Source organism: Dermochelys coriacea, chromosome 8 (assembly GCF_009764565.3).
Source record: "Dermochelys coriacea isolate rDerCor1 chromosome 8, rDerCor1.pri.v4, whole genome shotgun sequence".
In the NCBI taxonomy this organism is placed as follows: domain Eukaryota; kingdom Metazoa; phylum Chordata; order Testudines; family Dermochelyidae; genus Dermochelys; species Dermochelys coriacea.
The window spans coordinates 56,694,193-56,714,115 of NC_050075.1; the positions used below are offsets into that span (position 1 = coordinate 56,694,193).

Genomic DNA, 19,923 nt, shown 5'->3' on the forward strand with positions numbered 1-19,923 from the left:
CAGGAAGATCAGACAGTAGATCTGCTGACCCCTAGCCGAAAATAGTCTTTGGGAGGTGGTGGAGTAGTAGCTGGTGGCCAGCCTTCTCCCCTTGCACCATTTGACAGCATCTGAAAAGGACAGCCTCTATGAACGCAGGCTGAATTTCAACTTCAGGACAAACAGGAAACCAGATAGAGCTTCAGCTAGTGCTATAGGACTTTTGCCTGGTTCTGGGTTTTGTTGTGAACAGTTCACACATGCCTAGTAGTGATGCACATTCACTTATTTAAGTTAGAACCAAGTCCCTAAACAGGATATTGAATTTTCTCTATAAAGAGGTTTCAAATAACACCAGCAGTTCTCCATCTAAAAGTTATAGTAGCCTTAAATTGCTTTTAATGGCTGTCAGTTCCATTGCTGAGGATCTTCTTATTGCTTCCCAGTGTCTCCAACCATTGCGGGTACAGACAGTCATGGCAATGCAGAAGAGGTCACTGTTATCCTGAATAGCCCCACATCCCTGGCTTGTGAGGCTTATTCATACCCACCAGCTACAATTACCTGGCTAAAAGATGGAGCTCCACTGGAATCTAACAGAAATATCCGAATTTTGCCAGGTAATTATTTTTATTCTTAAATAAAATAAATGTTTTGTCACTTATCAAATGACACATTCATAAATCAAAGCAATTAGTTGTAATAATAGCATCACTTTGTACTTCTGTAGCATTTTTCATCCCAGGATCTCAGAGTTTCACAAACATTAGCTAATTAATTATTTTTATGCATTCAGATAATATTTATTCCTTTGCTCTGTAAAACGATGGTGATGAGACAAGTTAATTGCACAGTTACAATGTAATAATTAAAGTTAGGTGGTAACAGCATAATAATAACATGGTAACTTCATTTGAAATATTGATAATGACACACATCACCACTATTGCTTGATAACTTTAAAATGTATTCATTATCATACTACATCGTATCCATATTAAAAAGGCAAATTGAATGACTTATGGAAATTTTCAGTTTACCTCCTTAATTGTATCTGCAAAATTTGCAGGAAGATCTATTTGTGCAAATTTGGCAATTTTACCCTCTTACTACAATTTGGATATAAAATGGATGTGCCTACAAACTAATTAAGCAGAATTAAGGAGATCTGCTAAAAATATGTCATACATTGTGCTGTTAATCTTTAGACTTGTCTGTGAAAATAATGGGAACATTTCAGAAATAGGGGGTATAACTGAAGAGGAAGTGAAGATAGACAGCACAAACAGAAAAAGCTAAATAAATAAGATACAGTAAAACCTCAGAGTTATGAACACCAGAGTTATGAACTGACCAGTCAACCACACACCTCATTTGGAACCAGAAGTAAACAATCAGGCAGCAGCAGAGACCCCTTCCACCCCCACTCCAAAAAAGAGCAAGCAAATATTGTACAGTACTGTATTAAATGTAAAGTACTAAATAGGAAGAGAGCAGCATTTTTCTTCTGCATAGTAAAGTTTCAAAGCTGTATTAAGTCAATGTTCAGTTGTAACCTTTTAAAAGAACAATCAGAACGTTTTGTTCTGAGTTATGAACATTTCAGAGTTACGAACAACCTCTATTCTCAAGGTATTCATAACTCTGAGGTTCTACTGTAACATTTTTTATAGCTCATTAGTAGCTCACCATCAAGAAAGTAAAAAAGTAATTGTCCTTTTGTTGGATTATCTCTTGTCTATCCCTTTGTGGACATATGAAATAGGGGAAAGTTTTTTGTAAGATTATAGGTAATATAGTGAAAATGAATGTTACACTTTTGTTACACTTCACTACTGGTAATTTTGCACCTGTGGGAGGGAAATGTGAACATTATTAGTATGTGGGAATTAAATGACTTCATGGGGGACAGTTCCTAAGAATTCAGGCTGAAGGGAGTTGTAGCCAGTTTAAATTGGGGTTGTGCTCTGAGAATGTAGTGAGTATAAATCACAAGTAAGCATGAATTTGTGAGAAGGAAACTGATGCATGCTGAAGCGTACAGGCAATTTGAGTGAATTGCATATCTGGAGTCTCAAATCCTGTTGATTCACTAATATTCACAACATTTCACATAAGAGTGTTATCTTCTCTCTATTCTCCACACTGAGCATCTTTCACTTGAAGTACAGTGCTGAAACTAAATTACAGTACAGTGCCTCAGATCCATCCAGCCCTATATGTAGAATTAGTGCATTTTTACTTGTTCACAGAAAAGAGAAGGTGAAGCACAATTATTCAGGCAAAACACAGGACCATAAATCAATTCATGTCCAGAACTGCTTTAACACTTTCATAGGAACTATAACACATACCTAGTCAAGGAGAGAGTGATTCCATACCCAATTCAGATACTGTACATTCATTATTACATAGTGCCACATCCTGACCTAAATTATACATGTGCAATTCCTTCTGAGTTCAATGTGAGTTCATCCAAGAGAAGAATTTAGCTCTCAGGGTTGAAAGTATGACTGCAGAAAACATTAACCTGAGGATCGAGAGTATGGTGCTAATGCTAGAGAATAATATCATCTTTCTGCAGGAGGGCGAATCCTGCAGATTCTAAATGCACAGGAGGACAGTGCTGGCAGATACACCTGCATAGCCACAAATGAAGCTGGGGAAACACTGAAACACTATGAAGTGAAAATCTACAGTAAGTTTGTTATAACAATGGAATATGTTTTGTTTTTTTTTTCTCGTTCCTCCATTTTTTCTTTACAGTTTTACCCATTCTGCTGTTCACTAGGGTTTCTGAACCAGCAGGTATTCACTCTATCCAGCTAACACTTGCATTAATTCAAATCATGCCCCCCATCTTGAAAGACATCAGGAAGATTTGTATGACACCATTTACAAGCATTCAGTTGAGGTTACTGGAGGCTTTGCAATGCCCAGGGGAAGATGTAGAGATGATGCACTTCTCTTTCTGCTGAATGTTTGTTCTTCGAGTGATTGCTCACGTGTATTCCACAATAGGTGTGTGTGCTCGCCATGTGCACCGGTGCGGAAGTTTTTCCCCTAGCAGTACCTATGGGGGGGAGTGTCCCCCCGCGACCCCTAGAGTAGCACCTGCCTGGCACGGTATAAGGGGAGCTGCGTGCTCCCCCCCCCTCCGTTCCTTCTTGCTGCCAGTGAAGGTGCATCAGAACTACTCTGCTCCAGCTTTGCTGTAGCTCGATCTCCAGTACTGTTCATTCGTTCAGTGTTAGTACCTGTAGTTAGTTAGCTGTTCAGTTAGTTTAGTTAGTCAGTGAGCCGGGCCAGGGCATGGCCCGCGCCCCAGGGTTTAAGTTGTGTGGCTCTTGTAGGCGTTCTATGCCAAGAAGTGACCTGCACGCAGACTGTTTGCGCTGTTTGGGAGAAACCCATATCAGTGAAAGGTGCAAGATTTGCAAATCATTTAAGTCTTGAACCAAAAGAGAAAGGGACATTAGGCTCCAGGCCATCCTGATGAAGTCGGCGCTGACCCTGACTCTGGCACGCTGCTCCGAACCGGCACCATGGTGTTGGTATGTGGCAACCCTCCAGTGCCATCCAATATTCGGCACCACTCCCTGTTCACGGGGCATGCCAAGAGGACCAGGAAGACTCCTTCTTCACAGTGGCACTGAGGGAAATCTGAGACAGAGGCTAGACCCATGTCGGGCAGTCCTCGCTCCCCACCCAGCCCAAGGCCTCCAACTCATGTTGAGTGGAGTAGCCCGGCCCTACAGAACAGGCCTCTCCAGATGTCCAGATGCCTTCCACGCCTGAAGCCTTCCAGGTGGCCTGGGATGTTATGTCCATGCCGCTGCCCAGAGCGCTGCTGATTTTGGCCCCACGCTCCAGAGGCAATCCACGGCTGGGATCTCCACAGTCGCCTCCGCTCTGTATCGGTCTCAGTCAAGGGAACGTTCCCGACGCCATTCACTGCCCAGCGACCGCTCGGTGGCAGTGTGCAGGTGGATCAACCCTCAATGCTGACCAGACTCTCTGTCTGGGTTTCATCCATCTGGAACTCTCAGCACCCCTCATCCTCAAGGACTGCTATTAATGGACCGCAGCAGGCGCCACCAAATGGTCTTCGTCTCGGAGGGTGTACCACAGCCGGTCATGGCATGGTCCATCACACTGTTCCTGCTCGGACTCCCGCTCTCCAGTCTCTGCCAAGACATCGCAGTCCCGGGGTCGATCACTGGCGTCTCACCAGTGCGGGTCCGCCTGTCAAGCGCTGTTCGCGGAGCAGCTGCTACCATTGGTACCAGTCCTCCACGTCGAGATCGCAGTCCCATGGCCAACCGTTGATCCCGGCACTACCGCTCCTCCCAGTCCAGAGGCAGCAACAGATCATACGCCAGCCCAGCCTCCTTCATGCCATCCTTTGATGGGCCAGGGCCAGCCAAGCGAACAGCCGGCCCCGCCCAATGGTACCAGTAGGCCACCGTGGCCTCCAGCGCAGCCCCCGTTGGGCCCGCTTGGTGGCCGGTGCTTCGGAGATCCATTGGCCACCCTATCCAGACCCACAAGGAGGAGTCGGTGGAACGTGCATCCTTGGCATCATTCCCAGAGTCTGACCAGGTGGGTGGACCCTCCAGTACCAGCCGATACCCAGAGCACTGCCTGGCCTCCTCGTCCCGCCCCGAGGAGGCAATTGCGGCCAACCGGCCCCCCTCCGCCCCACAGGAAGAGCTTCAGGGCCCATCCAGATTCTTAAAGAGAGGGTGGCAAGCAGCCTCCCCCTACCTGGCAGAGAGAGATGGAGGATCCCTCAAGACTCCCTGTTTACGTACTGTCCTCGTCAGCACTGGGTAGGGTGGCCTTCTCCCTCTTATGAAGGGGTGGCTAAAATTTCAAATGCCCTGTGGCAGACACCAGCCTCATTGGCCCCTATCTCTAAGAAGGCAGAACACAAGTACTTAGTACCACGAAGGGGCATGAGTACTTGTATACCCACCCAGCGCCCAACTCTCTGGTGGTCGAGTCAGTCAACCACAGGAAATGGCAGGGTCAATCAACCCCAAAGAATAAAGACTCTCGGAGACTGGACTCTTTCGGAAGGAAATTTATTCATCTTTGATCTTCCATTTGCGAGTGGCAATCATCAGGCTCTCCTAGGCCGGTATGAATTCAATCTGTGTGGCTCTCCTGCCCAAAGTTTGAGTGATAGAAAGGAATTTAAGGCACTATTGGAGGAGGGGGCAGCTAGGGCATACCCTGCAGGCAGCCTTGGATGCTGCGGATACGGCCTGCACAATACCATGGACTCTGTGGTGTCCATGAGATGGGCGCATGGCTCCTGCTCTCTGGGCTTTCCAGCGAGGCACAGTCCTCCATGCAGGATCGCCTATTTTGACGGGAAAGCCCTGTTTGTGGAGGAGACAGATACAAAGCTGCATGGCATGAAAGATTCCCACATGACCCTCCAGACTCTGGGCCTATATGTAACTGCTCCGGCAAGACCTAAGTTCAGGCCACAGCAGACTCCCACCCCAGGCTGCCCCCCCAAGTGTGAGGACGCCCACAAGAAACAGCGGAACTATAAGAGATACCCACAGAGGCAGTCTCGGCTGGCCTTCCAGCCTGGCTCCTCTAATGGCAAGCAGGCGGGGGAAACGCACTTTTGACGGGCCACTCAGGGCACCCCGCCTGTCTTTATCAGGGATCTACCCACAATAAAGCTCCCCTTCTCCAACAGTTGTGTGCTTTCCTCCCAAAATGGTCGTGGCTAACCTCGGATTGATGGGTCCTCAACACCATCTCCCAGGGTTACACCCTCCAGTTTACTTCCTCTCTGCCCAACAACCCCCCACCCCATCCCTATTGGGGGACCCCTCACACGAGGCTCTGCCGAGCAGGAGGTGGGGCAGCTCCTAGGACTAGCAGCGGTAGAAGTGGTGCCTGAGGAGTTCATGGGCAGGGGGTATTACTCCTGATACTTCCTTATCCCGAAGGCCAAAGGGGGCCTCAGACCCATCCTGGATCTGCTAATTCTGAACCAGTACATGGTGAAACTCAAGTTCTGCATGGTTTCCCTGGCCTCCATCATCCCCTCCCTGGATCCCAGGGACAGGTATGCTGCCCTCAATCTGCAGGATGCATACTTCCACAGCCACATATTTGAGGGGCACAGGTGCTTCCTCCATTTTGTGGTGAGATAGAATCACTACCAATTCATGATTCTCCCATTTGGTCTGTCCACTGCACCCAAAATGCATGACCATGCTAGCGGCATACCTCAGACGGTGGGGAGGTCCAGATTTTTCCCTATCTGGACAATTGGCTGGTCAAGGCACCTCCTGGTCTCAGGTGAGAGATCACGTGGTGCTCCTACTGTCCACATGCACCGCCTTGGGCCTATTGGTAAACAGCACCAAATCCACCTTAGTCCCGGTCCAACACATAGAGGTTATCAGGGCGCTCCCGGACTCAGCGTCGGCCACAGCCTCTCTCCTGCCAGACAGATTCAAGACCTGAAAGGTCTCATGGACTCGGTCTCAAAGTTCCGGTGACAACAGCCAGGGTTTGCCTGTTGCTCTTGAATCACATGTCAGCGTTGCACGTACATGGCCCGTCAGACTCAGGATGAGGCCCTCCAACTCTGGTTGGCCTCAAAGTTCTCCCACGCCACGGACAGGATGGACAAGGTTCTCACCATGCCAGACTCTGTGATCATCTCCCTACAGTGGTGGTCCGCACCAAACAACATGCTCCAGGGGTCCCGTTCAAGGACAGGCCCCGTCATTGGAGCTCGGTGTCCGACATGTTGGACCTGGTTGGGGGGCCCATGTGGGGAACTTTCCAGACCCAAGGCTGTGGTCGGCCCAAGACCTGACCCTATATATAATGTCAAGGAGTTCAGGGCGGTATGCCTGGCCTTTGTGGCCTTCCGCTCACACCTGGAGGTCAAGGTAGTCATGGTCCTCATGGACAACACAGCCTCGATATTCTATATCAATAGGCAAGGCGGAGCCCAAGCCTCTGCCACGAAGCCCTCAGGCTGTGGGACTTCTGTATATCCCATGACATCCACCTGAAGGCCTTCCAACTACTGGGCGCCTGGAACAAGAGAGTGGATCGCTTGAGCAGTGTCTTTCCTTGTAACATGAGTGGTCCCTCCACCCAGAAGTGGCCCACCGGCTCTTCCAAAGGTGGGGAATTCCCCAGGTGGACCTATTTGCGACTCGACAGAACTGGTGATGTCCCCAGTTTTGCTCGGGAGGGGGAGTTGGGCGGGGTGCTATCTCAGATGCCTTTATCCTGTCCTGGTCAGGCCAGCTTCTCTATGCCTTCCCCCCATTCCCTCTAATCAGCAGGGACCTGGAGAAGATAAAGATGGACAAGACCCGGGTCATCCTGATTGCCCCGGCGTGGCCCAGGCAACATTGGCATGGGAACCCTCACAGGCCTGGTGGTAGCTCCTCCGCAGCCATTGCTGCTCCACCCAGACCTGCTGTCTCAGGACCAGGGCCGCCTCCTCCATCCCAACCTAGAGGCTCTTCACCTCACAGCGTGGCTGCTCAGTGGTTAGGCGAGGAGAGGACATGCTCGGAACAGTTCAGTGTGTCCTCCTTGAAAGTAGATGGCCCTCCCTCGCCGTCCTTATTTGGCGAAGTAGTCACGTTTTCTAGATGGGCAGCGGACCACAGTGTCTCTTCCATGACCACCCTGATCCAGCTTATTCTTGACTACCTCCTCCACCTGAGAGCCCAGGACCTGGCGCCTTCGTCAGTCAAGGTGCACCTGGCAACCCTATTGGCCTTCCATCCGCCGGTGTAGGGGCACACAGTATTTTCCCATGCTATGACTGGCTGGTTCCTCAGGGCTTGGACCATCTTTTCCCGTACTCTAGACCCCCAGTCCTGCAGTGGACCTGAACTTGGTATGGGCTCGTCTCACGGGCCCCCTTTTGAAACACTGACCACGTACTCCTGGTCTCACCTCTCATGGAAGGTGCCTTCCTGGTTGCAATCATGTCAGCCAGGCGAGTCTCAGAGCTCAGGCCCTGACCTCTGAGCTGCCGTACATGGTTTTTCATAAGATAAGGTCCAGCTCCACCCACACCCCGCATTCCTCCCGAAGGTGGTCTCCGCTTACCACACGGGGCAGGACTTTTTTCTACCAATCCTCTGCCAAGCCCCATGCCTCCAGTGAGGAGCGCCATCTCCACACGCTCGATGTGCAATGGGCTCTGGCTTTCTAACTTGAGCAGACTAGCCATGCGAAAGTTCTTGCACTGTTCGTCGCCTCGGCCGACGTGCGCAAGGGGCCAGCCGATTTCCACTCAGTGGCTTTCCAATTGGATCACTTGTGCATCCGTACCTGTTATGAGCTGGCGGGTGTTCCCCCGCTGACCATTGTGAGGGCACACTTGACTCGGCGCAGGCCTCGTTGGCTGCCTCTGTGGCCCACGTCCCCATTCAGGACATCTGTAGGGCTGCCATGAGGTCTTCGCTTCACACATTCACCTCGCACTATGCAATTGTCTCCCAAACCAGGGATGACACCGGGTTTGGCAGGGGCTGTCCTGCGGCCTGGGAACTTGTGAACTTCTACCCACCTCCAACAGATACAGCTTGGAATCACCTATTGTGGAATACACATGAGCAATCACTTGAAGAAAAAAAAAGAGAGTTACCTTTTGCATAACTGGTGCTCTTCGAGATGTGTTGTTCATGTCTAGTCCACATCCCCACCCCCTTCCCTTCTGTCGGAGTTGTCTGGCAAGAAGGAACTGAGGGTGGGGGGGAGCACGCAGTTCCCCTTATACCGCGCCAGGCAGGTGCCACTCCAGGGGTCACAGGGGGCGCTCCACCCACTGGGGAAAACTTCCGGCACTGGTGCACGTGACGAGCAGGACACCTATTGTGAATAGACATGAGCACACACAATCTCGAGAACACCAGTTACGGAAAAGATAACTGTCTTTTGGGCTTTTCAAGTAAGATGGATACTGCACGACTGAAGAACTGTGAAAACCCACAGGCTCCAGAGCTATTTTTAAAAGTAGAACCTATATCTAATGGGAAGTTTTTACTTGAGTGAGGTAAAACCACTCATTATATTTGGTAGTAAATGCCATCAAACTCCCTCCCTTCCCATGCAGGTTCCCTGTCGGCACTTTTGCATTCTTTCTGATTCTTCTTACAACAGTGATTCAACCATCCCTAGTAACTAGACCAGTACTGGTACTTCAGACTCTTGGGCGCAATATTCTAAGTGTCCCACTCTATTTTAATGCTAAGACTCTTTTGCTTGGGGCCCCCAGTTAAACATTGCTTCCCATCTTCCATTCATTGGTTAGTGCTCTAAACTGAAAAGGAGTTTGGGGCTGTTTCCAACCCTGTCTTGTAACTTTATTGTTTATTATTAATTATTATTATTGTTTATTTGAATTAGAGAAGTACCTAGAGGACCCAGTCAGGGATTGTGATCCCATTGGGCTAGCTAGGCCTCTGTATGCCATAATGTAAAGATGGTCTCTGTGCCAGAGAGCTCACCATTTAAGAAAGGCTGTACAGTGACACTGAAAAGAAATAGAACTTCACTTGGAGCTTATTTAGATTAGAGCTGGTCAAAAACTTTTCAGTGGAATGTTTTTCCATCAGAAAATACCCATTCATCAAAATCAAAACTTTCTGTGGGAATGTAGACATTTATTTTGTATTATAAATTATAATTTTTAAATGTGAAGTCAAAACTGGAACAAAATGTTTTAATTGACCCCAAAACTCATAGTTTTCCCAAAATTTCATTTTGTCGCAAATTTCAAAATTCTGACTCAGAATGACAACAAATTTCAAATATCAGAATTTCCCAAGGAAAGGATATTGTGAATTTTGACCAGCTCTAATCATTAAAGATTCAAAAGCCTAACTTAGGCACATTTTTGAAATACTGGCTTTATTTTTATTATTTTTGATTAAATAGTAGGTAAATATGAAAGTGAGATACATTGTAGAGTGGGACAATCAGGAATGTAGTCCTGGTGCACTTTCTCCAAAAAGTTAAGCACTGCTGTTTTGTAATAACCCAGCTGTGGTGCTTGGAGAAAAAGATCAGAGGAATGTATTTTTTTACTCTACGGTTATTATCCTTGCTGTTCCTATGTCTGGTTCATTTTAAATGATGTATAACATGTTAATTCAGTCAGGGAAATCTCTTTCACTTCTTGGGATGTTTGTTTTGTGCAGTTTCCACCCATCATTAACAAAGGAGATATCTCAAGGATGGGTCTCTCTCCTAAAGAAGTGAAGATCCAAAGTAAACAACAGCCTTACTCTAGAGTGTGAAGTTCATGCGATTCCTGCTGCTGCTATCAGCTGGTACAAGGATGGACAGGTCAGTCACAAATTTAATTCCTTTAATGGGTAGTTTTCTTACAGAAGCAGTTGAATATTTATCATAATTTTTAATCAACATTTTTATAGCACCATAGGTGCTCACATGGCTCCTGATCCTGCACCACTGAAATCAATGGCTCCCTGCTGTCCTCCTCCTGCCCCATCCCCAATATTATGAATTGTGGGTACTACTCCACAATTTATGGATCTCAGAGGAATCTGCAATAGGCCACAGTCCCTCTGCACACTGGCACTAGAGCTCCTACTTCTCCCTCTGTTCACTTGCAGTGCAGGTGGGACAGTCCTGCCAGACTTCCTTGCCTGAGACTGCTTGTTCCTTAGTATTGAGTGGTCATGCACAGAAGGCTGACTACCTCTTGTGCAGATTCCCACAAGGCCTTGTGCTGGAGAGAGGCATAACATCCTGGTCCCACCCTCAGTCCTCCCGTTGCCATCCTGGCCTTGCCCCTCTTCACCCTGGTTCTCTAGAACTTGCAGAGAACCCTCCACTGGGTTCTGAGAAGAGGTGACAATGCCCCAGAAGCAGCTGAACTTCCAAAGGGGTTCCCCTTCATGTGCAGATTTTGGGGGAAACAATGAGACCCTGAGTACAAAAGTTGTTGAAAGGGAAAAGAATTGGGGGCACCACAACATTATATTTATAGTCATTCTCAGAATAACTGCATTTTAAAAGAAAATAATGCAAGTCATCTGCTTGGAAAGAGTAGATTTTTTTCTTTGTTAATAACTTTTTATTCCTGTAAAAGGGCTCCTTTCCCATTAAGTTTCTTCACTTACATTATTCCCATATATTTCATTAGTTTGGAAGCTTAGTATCATGGTAATATTCTAGGCCACAGACACATTTTTGCTATATTCTAGACCATAGGCACATTAATAGGCTTAGCATCTCACAGGATCAGGCCTCCTGGCTGGAGTGTGATTCCTAATGTTATTGGGAACAATAATAATAGATATGTTTTTCTGTTACTCTTGGCAAAGCCAAGGCAATCAAAAAGGAAAGAGTTGAGTTTAAAGGAACATGTTTTCTTATTCCCAACTTGCTTTAAAATGCTTAGTCAGTAGTCATGTCAAGGTAGACGTAAGTAATTTGACTGGTGTGTTAGAGCAAAAAGGCAGTACCATCAGATTACTTTCATGATTCTTAATACTTCAAGCATTTATTTTATTTAATACTTATAAATTTGTTTAAATTAAATCACAGCCTATTAAACCAGATGCTCACGTTACCATCCAAGCCAGTGGCCGGACTCTGCAGATAAAGGAAGCTCAGGTATCAGACACTGGTCGTTACATGTGTGTGGCATCCAACGTTGCTGGAGAGGATGAAATAGAATTTGATGTGAACATACAAGGTAAAGAGGGAAACAAAGTTCAAATAATAATAAAATTCTCCTATTCTGTCAATGTGAGTCATTTTCTAGTAATATTTGGTTTGGAGCACTGAAATTGTTTATACTCTTCTTTTTTTCCCCGCACTGGATCAGTCTAGACCAAGGGTAATTTGACCTGCTTGCTCTAATTTTTTAGGTATTTAGTAAGAGAAAATATTTTAAGTATGAGCTCTTTATTAAATTTATATTTATTCATATTTAAGAAATAGAAGGCCTGGTTATTTTAAAAATTACAAAAAAAAATTTAGACCAGAGAATCAAGAAATGGAGGCCAGGTCTACTACTTGTTTCTGCCAACTCAGGGTTATGGTTCCCACTGTTTAGACACAAGGATTCTTTTACATATCTTAGGGCAGTGGTTCTCAACTGGGGTCTGGGCCCCATGGGGGCAGAAAGCAGGTTTCAGAGGGTCTACTAAAATAAACCAGAGAGGGGCCAGTATTAGACTCACTGGGGCCCAGGGCAGAAAGCTGAAGCCTGAGCCCCATCACAAAGGGTTTGAAGCTGAAACCTGTGCAACTTAGCTTCACAGGGGGCCCCTGGAACATGGGGCACTGGGCAGTTGCTCTGTTTGCTACCCCCTAACACTGGCCCTGACTTTTAATCTATTGGGTATGCTGAAAAACAGTACCTGTGACACAGGTGAGCCATGGAATTTTTATAGCATGATGGGGGGGGGATTCTCAGAAAAAAAAAGGTTGAGAACCCCTGCCATAGGGGACACTTGATCAAAACCAAGCAAATTAATCCCAGTTATTAACCATGGCTATTGTATTATTCAAATCATTAAACAAAACAACACAAGACTGAGTACAAGTGATAAACTTAGTTACTTCCATTACAATCTCTTTTGTATGCCTTTCTATGGAGATTAATCTTGTGGAGAATAGATTATACCCTTGAGAATAAACCCACCTTTTGTGGGTCACTTTTCTCTGGGTAAATTAAGACCAGAGTACAGTATTGTTTCCCAGAATTATTGTGTATTTGGTTTTAGTATCATAAAATCATAGGATCAAAAGGAACTGCAAAGTCATTTAATCTAGTCCCCTTATTAAATACTTACATACTGTTTAGGTTAGTAATAACTAGACAGGCTTCACTTGTCCTTAAACAAGTTAATTTGCCATACATAAATAGTTGCTGAAGGTAAGTGATCTAAAAAATCTTTACTAAATATTTAAACTAGTACTTAAAAGAAGCTATGTAATGAGCTGTCTTAATACAGACCAATTATAAATATTAAGGATCTTAAATCCCACTATTTTTTATAAATGGTTAGCCTCTGTCTCCTTTCCAGGAATCTATGGTCTAACCATTTGATGATTAACAGGAGAAACTGTTGGTCTTTTAAGTTCTACAGCATTTCAATATTCCAGTAAACTCATTATAAAAATTTTAAATCTAATTCCTTGGCAGTATCTTAGTTAACTTTCTCTCACCAATCTATGTTGAAGTTTGGGAAGGTTTTCCTTGAAAAGTTGTTTCTTTTTGAGTCTTCTCTACTTTCTTCTCTATGTGGGTAGTTGGCTTGTTGAGAGAAACAGAATTAGTTATGGAGTGCTGCTCTCTTAGCAGGGGTGTGTGCACATGTGGTGATCACTTCAGAGTTCCTTATACCCTTCTCCTTCCTATTCATGAAATTACAGGAAAACACACCTCTTTTAGGCTTGTTTAGATTCAAGTGGGTTGCTGTGATTCTTTCATTGGCTCCATGACTTCATACGTAGCCCTGGGAAGCCTCTTCACTTTATGAATATTATAGAGGATTAGGGTTGGAAAAGACCTCAGGAGGTCATCTAGTCCAACGCCCTGCTCAAAGCAGGACCAACAACAACTAAAACATCCCAGCCAGGGCTTTGTCAAGCTGGGCCTTAAAAACCTCTAAGGATGGAGATTCCACCACCTCCCTAGGTAACCCATTCCAGTGCTTCACCACCCTCCTAGTGAAATATTGTTTCCTAATATCCAACCTAGACTTCCCCCACTGCAACTTGAGACCATTGCTCCTTGTCTGTCATCTGCCACCACTGAGAACAGCCAAGCTCCATCCTCTTTGGAACCTCCCTTCAGATAGCTGAAGGCTGCTATCAAATCCCCCCCCCCTTCTCTTCTGCAGACTAGACAAGCCCAGTTCCCTCAGCCTCTCCTCATAAGTCATGTGCCCCAGACTCCTGATCATTTTTGTTGCCCTCTGGACTCTCTCCAATTTGTCCACATCCTTTCTGTAGTGGGGGGGGGGGGCAAAACAGGAGGCAATACTATAGATGTGGTTTCACCAGTGGCAAAGAGAGGGGAATAATCACTTCCTTCGATCTGCTGGCAATGCTCCTACTAATGCAGCTCAATATACCGTTAGCTTTCTTGGCAACAAGGGCACACCGCTGACTCATATCCAGCTTTTCATCCACTGTAATCCCCCAGTCCTTTTCTGAACTGCTGCTTAACCAGTCAGTCCCCAGCCTGCTGTGGTGCATGGGATTCTTTCGTCAGGACTCTCTTGTCCTTGTTGAACCTCATTAGATATTTTTTTGGCCCAATCCTCCCATTTGTCTAGGTCACTCTGGACGCTATCCCTACCCTACAGCATATGCATACCCCCCAGCTTAGTGTCATTTGTGAACTTGCTGAGGGTGCAATCTATCTCATCATCCAGATCATTAAATAAGATGTTGAACAAAACCGTCCCCAGGATGTAACATTTCTTTAATTGCCTTTGTTCTTCTTGTAGCTGAACAGCATCAGACATCAACTCTTTTCTTTTATTCAGTCCATTCTCTGAAATATTCTTTCTTTTTATTAGAGTTTGTCAGAAAAGAAATTCTATTTTCAACAAGTCCACCAACACTCCTGTCTTTATATCAAGGTTTTAGGTTCTCAAAACAGTCTTTTGAAGTTCAGTTACTCTTAGAAAGTCTTTAGCTTAAGTTGTTGATTCTGCATTGAAGATTTTTGGAACTATAATTTTTGTTTTCCTGAGTTCAGCAAGGGGTGCTTATGCACTGCCAGTAATTATTTAATTTTCAATTAATGTAAATATTCTATGCATACGTGGCTTCTTAGTAATAGTAGTAGTAGTCAGTTTAACAAGGTCATTAGATTCCAGGTTGTACATAAAGCATTTTACTATTTACATAGCATGACTTTAGGAGTTATATTTGGAGCTTTGCATTTAGCTAATGTATTTACAAGCATGCCTTTCACAAAGGTGTTTGCCATTTCAACATTTAAGAAATAAACAAAAGTTTAAAACATTTCCAGCGACACATTTTTTCCTGGAGTTTCAAAAACACAAGCAGAGTTTTTCCTTTGAAAAGAAAAGGCATTGGTATGGCTACTTTACAACCTAGATTTATGACCCTGATAACACACACTACATTCCTTTTTAGAATGAATGTTTAAGTGGTTTGTCTTCTTAAGGTTTGCTTGTCCTTGGGAGATAGGAGTGGAAACCTTCTGGTATTTCTTTGATTAGCTTAAATATTTTGTAACATAACCAGCTAAACATATGTATTGTTATATTCCCAAGCATCCTGGCTATGATAGTCTTGTAGTTATTTTCTATTCAGTAAAGGTGCAAACAAGTTTGTAACAATCTAAAAAATGTATAATAATTTTATTACCATTTTTGCATCAATATTAAGTTTCTCCCTACATTTCTCCCTACAGTAGCACTAATGGCCCCAGTCTGCAGCCCCATTGTGCTAGGCACTGTATGCATACACAAAAGACAGCTCCAAAAACTCATGTCAGAAATGTTTTTGTAACTTGTTTAGTATAAGAGAGAGAAAACATACTTGGCACTTTTCATCTATAAATCTATTTACAAAGAAAGGAAAGTGTCAAATATTTCCATTTACGGATGGGGAGGATGAGCACCGATAGTTAAGTGACTTACCCAAGGCAATACAGCTAGTGGTTGGCAGAGCTACATCCAGAGATGAGGCCTCCTCATTCCCATGCCTGCGTGCTAGCCACTGGACTATGCTCTGGCAGTTGATTTCTTGTGTCATAGTTCACCAAATTTATTTCACAGGAAGTTTTGCCTGAACAAAGGTTGCAGGAAAAAGAAAACCTATTAATTTGCTCACACTAGCTATAAGGGCAGTGATGATGGGTAAAACAATAAGGCACTTCTAACAATTATTTTTCTTAAAAAATCAGGTGCCTTTAAGATGTCGCAGGTTGGGCATCCAGAATCATTAGTCACTTATGAAAATCTTGGATAAACACAATATTTGTCCCAAACAGCTTCCAGTTAACTTGAAGTAGTGTCCTCTCCTGGCTTTTTTTTTTTCAATCAGTTCTTCCTATTTAGTCAATCATTAACCTACAGGAAGTGCCCAGTACATTAATCGGTAGTGCTTAAGTTATTTGCATGATCAAGTTCACACTGCTACTGGGCGTTGGGATTTTCATGCATGGAGTACATGGCTGATGTGATGGGATCTAATTTAGGATGCTTATTTGTCATGTAGCTCAAAGATGCTATTTAACAACTCCAGTATTTTTTTGTTACTAGATTGTCCAAATATGGATTTCTGCTATAAAATCCTAACTTCTATACCTCTTCTTTCTCTCTGAACGTAGTTCCTCCTAGGTTTCAAAAACCTCGCAGAGCATGGGAAGTTGGTCACACAGTAGATACAGGCAGAGGTGGAGAAACCAAAGATGTGATTGTCAACAATCCTCTTTCTCTGTATTGTGAGACCAATGCTATGCCCCCTCCTGTTCTCACCTGGTATAAAGATGGCTACCCTCTGAGCTCCAGTGATAAAGTACTGATATTGCCAGGTGGGTATTTTAACAGATCACCTCATGAGCTTAATAAATAATAATAATTGATAATACTTAGCATTTATATGGCAATTGCATTTTCATCTTCAAAGTACTCAATTTACTAATAATTTTGGATGTGCATCCTTCTCAATCCATTTTTTCTTGACTGGAAATTTTCACTCCCAGTGCTCAGACTTTATATATGCTTTTGATTTTTCACCCTCTTTATTTAAAGTATAATCCCTTAACTTGATTGTGAATATGGACATTCAGCTATTACATGCTGATTGACAGATATGGGTGAATAGGCAACAGAGACATTGAACAACACCTACAATCCACTGTTGTTACATTTTCTTATGTAAAAAGAAAAGGAGTACTTGTGGCACCTTAGAGACTAACAAATTTATTAGAGCATAAGCTTTCATGAGCTACAGCTCACTTCATCGGATGCATTTGGTGGTGTTTTTTCCACCAAATGCATCCGATGAAGTGAGCTGTAGCTCACGAAAGCTTATGCTCTAATAAATTTGTTAGTCTAAGGTGCCACAAGTACTCCTTTTCTTTTTGCGAATACAGACTAACACGGCTGCTACTCTGAAACCGTCATTTTCTTTTGTATTCACTTTAACAAAACAATCACATTTGGAGTAGTAACATTTCTCCATCAGAGGTGAGAGCCATGGAAATCCTAAAATGGAACAGTCCCTATGGAACCTTGCACAAATAGGTGATTTGTTCACATTCTGTGGGCCTGATTGTGCCCTTTCACTACAGCCTTGAGTAAGGGACTGTGCAGAAACACATCATCCCAGAGGAAGCTCCAAAAGGGATTGTTTGAGTGATACAATGTGTCCCAGAGCTCCTCCATGCACACTTTGCTGCAGCACCCCTTCAGAGGCTTCAGAATGCACTTCCTTGCCTAGCAATCAGCTCTACTGCCTCATGCAGACAGGTTGGCTCAGGCCCATGGCCTTCTGCTACCCATCCCTTTGGAGAAGCTCGTGCTCCAGGGAGCACTAGTAGGGAGTAATTCCTGCACTTAGGACAGCAGTTTTATCTGGTGGTGGTACGATGGGTGGCGGTACGGCATATGGGTGGGAAGGCTCCTTGTGCCCTCCCCATCTTTGCTTATCTGTTCAGAGGCCAGCCATAATCTGGATCTGTATTATTTCCAACATTTGTTCTCTTCTCTGAGCAGGAAGAGAATTGCACCAATTTGTTAAGGGATAATATTTTAAATAAAGAAGAAAGTCAAAGAGTAAAACCACATATAATTGAGCACTGAGAGTGAAAATTTCCAGTCAAATATAGTTTACCAAAGAGCAAATATTCTACAGTTCGGTATACTTTCCCTAATGGAGTCAATTACAAAGTTTTCTATTAGCTCACTGTGGAAAGTTTCACTTCTAGATTGATCAACAGCTCTGTTGCTGATATGTCTCCAAAGAATGTAGATTCCTTCCAATGGAATTAATTCTTTGCCAACATTTTATTATGAACCTCCAACTAAAACCAAGCTGGATGTAGAGAAAGCAACTATGAAAAAAAAAGCTTTAGTTAGTCCAGAACTGAAAGTGATCATTCAAGACAAACCAATGGGGAAAAATTACATCCCCAGCTCTTTGCCCCCGTCATTCATGACTTCATTGATTTAGGTCTCCAGAGGAATGTGGTGCGTTTGAGTGATGGAAATCACTTGACTTTAGATTTAAATTTTGAATGTGTTTTCCCTCCAGGAGGTAGAGTGTTACAGATTCCACGGGCTCAGGCAGAAGATGCTGGGAGATATACATGTGTGGCTGTAAATGACGCTGGAGAAGATTTCATTCAATATGACGTCCATGTGCTCTGTGAGCTAATGTTGCATTATTTTCTATTTTTAAAAATTCGAAATTCACTTTTTATGGCAAAAGACCCTAAAGGAAAAGTCCTGCCGAAATTAATAGAGAATGATTGCATTATGTAGAATAGCTCAGTAAGATAATATAAAAGGTAATAAAATATATATCCCTGCTATAGAATTCTATATAATTGGCATTGTTCTCTGTTAATTCTATAGATTTTTAGATCATTTCATATAATTGTATTGGAGTTACTCCTAACAGTCTGTAGGACTGTTCCATAAGCTGGGTTGGATGGCTTCAAAGTCTAAGTCTTGTATGATCCAGTCAGAGACATACTCTGTAGCCCATGAAAGCTTATGCTCTAATAAATTTGTTAGTCTCTAAGGTGCCACAAGTACACCTGTTCTTTTTTTTAGGAAATCTTTGTGCTTCTTGCCTTGGCTTTGAATGTACTCAGTTTTTTTTCCAACTCCAAAACTGCTAAACCAGTGATTCATTAATAGGATGAGGGGAATGCCTGGGAAATCCTCCTTTTTCCTGGCTCTAAAAACTCAGCTTCCCAGCAGGAAAATTAATTTTCCCCTCTTCTCCATTCTGAACCAGATCCCTGGCTGGTGTAAATAGCCGTAGATCCATTGCAGTCCCTGGAGCTATGCTGCTTTATGCCAGCTGAGGATCTGGTGCTGTATTTTAATTTGGGATTTTATTATTGTTCCTTAATTAACTGTGAAGTTGTCTTTAACTTAACTGCAAATTCAAGATCTATATGTGGCTCTATTCCTCTGGCAATTTCACAAAGAAATCACTGCTTATGTGGTATTATTAGCAATCTCCTTGTTCTGCTTTGCATGCTATGTAGTGCCACCATCCATTAATGGTGCTGATGAGCCAGAAGAGGTCACTGTGCTTGTGAACAAGACCACAGTGATGGAATGCATGGCGACTGGCAGCCCTGCTCCAAACATAACTTGGCAAAAGGAAGGACAGCTCCTAGCAGAAGACGACCACCACAAATCTTTATCTGGTGGAAGGATGTTACAGGTAAAAGTGGAAGGTGTTGGTAGAACAGTTAAAAAGTTAGGCCTGATTCTCAGCTCTGTTCTTTACACAGGCATTAAAATGGTGAAATGCTGTGGAGAATTAGGCCTTTATTTTAAATCATTTAAGAGGATTTCATTAAATTACTACAAAATTAGAAATAAATGTGAAAGATGCTGACTGTCCTGGCGATTGAAACACGCAGGTTGGCAGAGCAGGTACTGTGTGGGTAGCAGGAGTGCATACTTCCCTAGGCTGATCTGTTCACGACACTGGTTATTGTTATACCTATAATAACATTAATACATCAGCAATACATATTTTGGAGCTTTAATTGAAAATGACCTCATATTCATTCTACTGAAGCCTGTTTTCTTTTTAGATCCTAAATTCCCAAATAACAGATACCGGCAGGTATGTCTGTGTTGTGGAGAACATAGCCGGAAGTGCCAAAAAGTATTTTAACCTTAATGTTCACGGTAAGATTACTAATTCCTAAGA

General features: G+C 43.9%; 1 protein-coding gene across 1 annotated transcript in view; it reads left to right on the forward strand.

Annotated features, from left to right (window-relative positions):
- Positions 1 to 19,923, forward strand: part of HMCN1 (hemicentin 1) — a 340,371-nt gene that overhangs the window by 246,325 nt on the left and 74,123 nt on the right. The window contains 9 exon segments of the mRNA XM_038414308.2: positions 426 to 599; positions 2,564 to 2,685; positions 10,194 to 10,259; positions 10,261 to 10,341; positions 11,569 to 11,719; positions 16,349 to 16,552; positions 18,277 to 18,390; positions 19,244 to 19,425; positions 19,805 to 19,901. Coding sequence (XP_038270236.1) covers positions 426 to 599; positions 2,564 to 2,685; positions 10,194 to 10,259; positions 10,261 to 10,341; positions 11,569 to 11,719; positions 16,349 to 16,552; positions 18,277 to 18,390; positions 19,244 to 19,425; positions 19,805 to 19,901 — 1,191 coding nt within the window.